Genomic DNA, 6,000 nt, shown 5'->3' on the forward strand with positions numbered 1-6,000 from the left:
CAAAAATTATTTATCAGAGATTTCATGAGCTGTTTAGAGCTGTCATATCTATATTACTACTGGTATGTTTTGAAATTTATTGAATGTTATTGATTCTGATCATTTAAAATGATCAGGTATGCTTTGTTGATTTATTTATTTTTTCTCTTTGATATAGGTATTACTTTAAACTTAATCCTGATCCATGTAAACCTTTGGCATTTATCCTTATCCCAACTATGGCAATTCTTGGAAATACTTACACTGTTTCAATAAAATCAAGGTATGGTTGTTTAATCTTTCTTTTTCTCACATCTATTCCTGGCTCTCTTACCCTTTCTTTTATGTCTGAATCATGCTGTTCCTAATACTTTGACTATTCTTAAAGGGAAAGCTATAATAGTAACTATGGTGTAAATGCAAATATAGTTTATATGAAAGTACATTATATTTGTTTTCTTAATTATGGGTTTTACTTATCAGGATATAATAATGTTTTTTCTTTAAGTCAACCCTTAAAAGATATGATGGCTAAGATTTACTTCAAAAAATACAGCAGTGGAAGTGGATAGGAATATAGGTAAAATAAGTTTGACTGTGACTTGATAATTTTTGAAGCTGGATGATGGGTACATGAAGTTCATTATACTGTTAGTCCACTTGTATATTTATGTTTTTTAAATTCTCCATAGTAAAAGTTGACTTTTCATTGACTGGTTGTTTGCTCTCAAAGCCTTTTCTGTTGGTTCTGGCAGATATTCACAGATGCTGCAGAGTCAGGCTGACATGGGTTTTAAATATTGGCTCTGCTATTTTATAGCTCTATATCCTTAGGCAAGTTTTTTAACTCCTCTTATCCTGTTTCCCTGTTTTCAAAGTAAAAGGTCTTTCCTGATAGTGTAGATGCTTCTTGGCATATGATGGAGTTATGTCATTATAAGCCAGGTCATCGTAAATTGAAAATATCATTAAGTCGAAAATGCGCTTAATACTACATTGTAGAGTATTGGTTGTTTACCCTCGTGATTGCGTGGCTGACTGGGAACTACAGCTCCCTGCTGCTGCCCAGCATCGCAAGAGAGTATTTCACCACATATTGCTAGCCAGAAAGATCAGAATTCAAAATTCAAATGATAATTTCTACTGAATGCTTACCGCTTTCGCACCATCGACAAGTCAAAAAACCATAACCCTAACAGCCATAAGTCGGGAACTATCTGTACATTTCTTTTAAAAATATTCAGTGTCTTGTTTTATGTGCTCCTCTCACGAGTGAAGGATGGTTACTTATTTTTTTTGGTTGAGGATTGTTTTGCTATTTTAAGTAGGGTTAAATATTTCTGTAACTTAGTCTTAGTAAACATTATTGATTATTTTTGTTAGGATGGATTTCTAGAGGTAGAATCGCTGAGTAAACATCCAACTAGTATTTTTCTATTGTTAAAATTTAAAAGACTAAACAAAGCAGGTTATTTACTTTTATAGAAATATTTTCTTTTTTCTAACCAAAATATAACTTGGATTGATCATCTTTTAATTATTTCATCTAAAACCACTTAGAACACTTCCCTAAAACTCTTTATACGATCAACATATTTTGGTTTTGCTCACAATGTACTTTACGTAATATATATTTCTCTCTTTTTACAGTAAATTGTTGAAGACTACTTCACAGTTTCCACTCCCTCTGGCTGTTGGTGTGATTGCTTTTGGGTCCGCACACTTATACAGGGTTCCATGCTTTGTCTTCATTCCTCTTTTACTGCATGCGTTGTGCAACTTCATGTAAGACTGGATGAAGGAATGATGAAGCTGATTTTTGCCTTTAGAGTCAGTAAGTAATAAGAGGGATTGCACAGATCCGTCAATGTGGACAAGATCCTTTGGAGAAGACACATCTATTTTTACAGTATTGAAAATAGGAAATTAGTTTTGTAATGCTTGAAGAGAGTAGTTGAAGCATGGTTTTGTTTTGTGGTGTGGCATCTGTATACTAGTCGTTTTTTTAAAAATTAGTAAAAGTGTATGGTGGACACTGCCTTGGAGGACTCCTCTGCGTATCTGCTGGTCTGTTGGATTGGCCATACTAGGGATCTTCTCCTAAATACTCAGTAAATGTAAAACATTTTTTGTAATCTCACTTCAAGCATTCTGCTCATTTTATCAAACTTTCTTCTAAAAAGTGGATTACTTTGTATTTGCTACAGTACATACATTATGAAATAAGTCTTAAAAGATTGAAATTCACAACTGTTTGGTTTCTCAAAAATGAAGTGGCCACGAAGAGTCTTCGGTCAGTTTTCAGCATCCACAGTAAACAAAATAGATCTTTTGTTTTCTTACATCTGTGAAAATATACCTTTTTATTCTAAGGAAACATGTTTTCTTAGTAACCAATGCAACACTGATGGATGGAAACATAATTCAAACTCAAAACTTAATATTTTCTTGTTACTTTTCAAATACAGATCTTTAGTTTTATTCTTGGTGAATATGAGGAGACTATTAAAGAGATCTATTATTAATTTTAAAGAAAATGCTCATAGATATTTACTTACTGGGGTTGGAGCAGGTCAGTTGTTCAATCTATATCATTTATTTACCAGTTTAACCATTGACCATGGTTGCCAAAAGTGCCTCAGGTCAAGATGGATTATTAACTAAATTCCATTGGTCAGAAAAAAAACCTCTAGGTTTGCACAGTTTTGACTATTGTGGGAGGAAAAATTAGCATGATCATGTGCAGTAGCACATTTGATGTATAAAATTATTTATTAATGGGGTAACAAACTGTTACCCTGTTAATAGTATAAGTATAAACAGTATACCTGAATAAATTAGAGGCTTTTGACACTAGATTTAACAGTGGAATCTTAATTTGTCAAGGTAACTACTGTTTGACAGATAAGAGATTAATATTTCATTTCAGATTTCAGCTCACTTTTATCTGGAAGGGTAGGAAGCAGGTAATGGAGCTAGGTATCTTTGCCTTAAGAAAGAATAAACTCAGGCTGAGGTATACCTGGCTGATAGAGCCCTTTAGATGTATATGCTGTGAATACTGAAAACCTCTCAGATTCTTAAGTCTCAGTAATCCCACTGTTACACCTGTGAACTTTCATCCTTCTTAGTACCCAGGAACGTCCTAGAGTACCAGGTTTATTTCATCTGCCGTTGCATCTGGAGTCCATTCAACCTCTCAGCTGTTACTGCCTACAGAGGGTGATCCCAATGTTACTGCCTATATAGGGTTACCCCACCTCTCAACTGTTCCTCAGGTCTTTGCTCTTTTGGCATCAAAGAGGGTCTTGCTATCATTTCTGAGGCTTGTAAGTTTGTTTGAGTCCATTGTTGTCTTTTCTGACTTCATGCCTATTGTTCAGAAGTCATATTTCACATACTGATTTCATTAAAGGGAAGTGATAACCTCATAGTAGACACGGCAGGCATACCAGGCTCTTTTTTTGTTGTTGTTGTTCAGACAGAGCGGGAGGGAGAGAGAGGAAGAGAGAGAGAGAGAAACATCGATGTGAAGGGACACATCGAGTGGCTGCCACCCGCACGACCAACCACGGCCGGGGACAAACTGCAGCTGAGGTACGTGCCCCCGGCGGGAACTGAACCCGGGTCTCTCTGTACCGCAGGCCGATGCGCCAACCGCTGAACGAAACCGGCCAGGGCCATACCAGGCTCTTATTTGAGAGAAATAGCAAAAGGGATAAAATACAAAATGCTTGAGTGTTCAGTACCCAAAAGGAAAGAGAATTTGTAGATTGTACACTTGTCCCATGGCATATCACATATATATGTTTAGCTATACTCTGATAAACAACTTCTATACACGTGGAATCTTTTATTTTTTCACGGATATAATTGTACTTCAAGATATAGATTAAACGTGTTATTTAATTATTTCTAAATTTGAACTTAGGTTTATATACAGAAAGAACTTCAGAAAATTTGTTAATTTGAATCCTCTATTGACAACCATAATCATTATGTTTCTGTTATCTGACATCTCCTTGTTTAGTCAATATGGCTCATGAATAGAATGTAAAAAGGTTAAATTTCTCATTTGTGAGTAATGCTTTAGCTTTTTAAAGCAGCAGGGTAGGCACACTGTTTCTCACTAAAATATTTTTATGTGAGTGTAGTTATCAAGTTCTAAAGTCTTATTTATTCCAACAAAATATTTCATTTTTAAACTATAGAAAGGATTCTAATTAAACATTTTAGGAACAACAGTAGGTTGGATCTTAGCCATTATATACATAAATATATACACCATTTTTTAAAAATACACTTGGACAGGATCTTCACCAAGTCTTGATGCACTTTAAATCCATATAACTACCAGACATGGGAAGGTAGACTCTGAAGGTTAGCAAAATTGATATTTCTGTCTCTTGAGTAAAGGAAAGTGCTTTTGTGTTTAAATTACACATTGTGTCTGCCATGCTTACAACCTATGTTATTATCTGGTAAAACCACACAGCTTTATTAGTGATGTTATTAAAAATGAAATTGTTTATTGGTAGTTAAGGATTATCTAATTCAACAAACTTCTGAGCTCTAATGTTACAACAATTTTATTTAGAACATATTGAGTTTTGAGTAAGTTTTTGCTTATAAAAATTACTCCTGAACCCTGTTGCTGATAACTGGATCAAACATAGGCTGTGCAGGAAAAACACTGGGTACTTTGTGTTTCTAAAGCCACCTCTAGAGTTACTGCTCTTACAATTTAGAACTGATAGCACAATAGAAATCATTAAAGCTCTTTTTTCTGGATCTCTTTCATGCTACAAATTAAACAAGTTCTGCTAACTCTTTTCTTGTTTGTCACCAGAGTTAAATTTTTTAACACAGTTGTCCTAAAAAAGCCATTTGTGCCTGGTTAACACTGCTTTTTTTTTAAGTCTCTTTAGTATACATTAGTCATGTATCAGTCAATTTTTTTTTTTCCTTCATATTTTGGTCAGGTAAATTTAGATATATAATGGAAACCTTTTCTTAATTAAACCACACTGTGATAGCTACATGATTATACAGTAAGGAAAAAGAAAGAACTATAGTAGGCCTAGAAAGTGTTTGTTAATGATCATATCACTCATGCAGACAGTACACATTTGCGCACACACACACTTAGGGGAGGAGGATAATCTGATGTGTTCATTCTCTAGTTCCTACACTTTTCTTAACTCTTCAGAATTTCCACTTAAAGCATAGTTTATTTCACCTCAGTGTTCATTAGCACTTCTTACAAAAAGTGGTCAAAAGAAATTAAAGGAAGTAAAACTCAATTTTCAGTCTAGTTCCTGAAAGCTCTGGGGAAAATGGGGGAGACAGAGATTACGAGACAAGCTGGGGCTGTTGACTCTTGAACCCCCAGATAATAGAGTTGGCCTATATTTTCATTGTAGGCATTACATCTAAATTAGTGGAATGTCTTGCTTTATGATAAGATTTAATGGAAAAACTTCACATTGCTGCATCTGCAGTTTCAGTAAATTAAAATCAGTTGGGAAATGTTTTTTAAATGTGTTGAGACCTTCTATGAGTAGGCATTTGTTGATTACTTTTCATCATCATTCTGTTTTCTCCATGTTTTAGATTTGTGAACTTGTATGTCACAGGAACAAGACACCTTGTGAAGTTTTGGTGGGGAGTGAATCTGGGGAGCATAGCACTCCCCAGGATAAAGGAAGCAACAAAAGTATCTTTGTATTAGGAAATTAGACCCTGACAGAAAACTTTATTGCCATATTAGGTAAATAAATGTAGAAGATAATTTTACAGAATATTAAGATGATTAGGAGCTAAATTTTATCTTAGTCTTTTTTGAATAAAGGACATTTCAAATTCTTTAATGAACTTTTATTTATACATATTATGCATTCTTTAACAACCTGAGGAACTAGAAAGTCTATGAGGCTACTCTCTTTATTGTTAATAAGAATAATGGGAAAGAAAATTCCGGTCAGTTATCAAAATCCAAATATGTGTACTATAATTACTCAA

At 34.2% G+C, this 6,000-nt stretch overlaps 1 protein-coding gene across 3 annotated transcripts in view; it reads left to right on the forward strand.

Annotated features, from left to right (window-relative positions):
- PGAP1 (post-GPI attachment to proteins inositol deacylase 1) overlaps nt 1-6,000 on the forward strand; it is an 81,141-nt gene extending 75,141 nt beyond the window's left edge. The window contains exons 26-28 of one of the 3 annotated variants that reach the window (XM_036254691.1): nt 158-262; nt 1,630-1,813; nt 5,593-6,000. In XM_036254691.1, coding sequence (XP_036110584.1) covers nt 158-262; nt 1,630-1,768 — 244 coding nt within the window. In that variant the 3' untranslated portion in view covers nt 1,769-1,813; nt 5,593-6,000. Of the gene's footprint in view, nt 1-157; nt 263-1,629; nt 2,252-5,592 lie in introns of those variants that run through there. The other 2 variants (XM_036254690.1, XM_036254692.1) reach the window with 2 other exon arrangements.

Source organism: Molossus molossus, unplaced genomic scaffold, assembly GCF_014108415.1.
Source record: "Molossus molossus isolate mMolMol1 unplaced genomic scaffold, mMolMol1.p scaffold_m16_p_11, whole genome shotgun sequence".
NCBI lineage: Eukaryota > Metazoa > Chordata > Mammalia > Chiroptera > Molossidae > Molossus > Molossus molossus.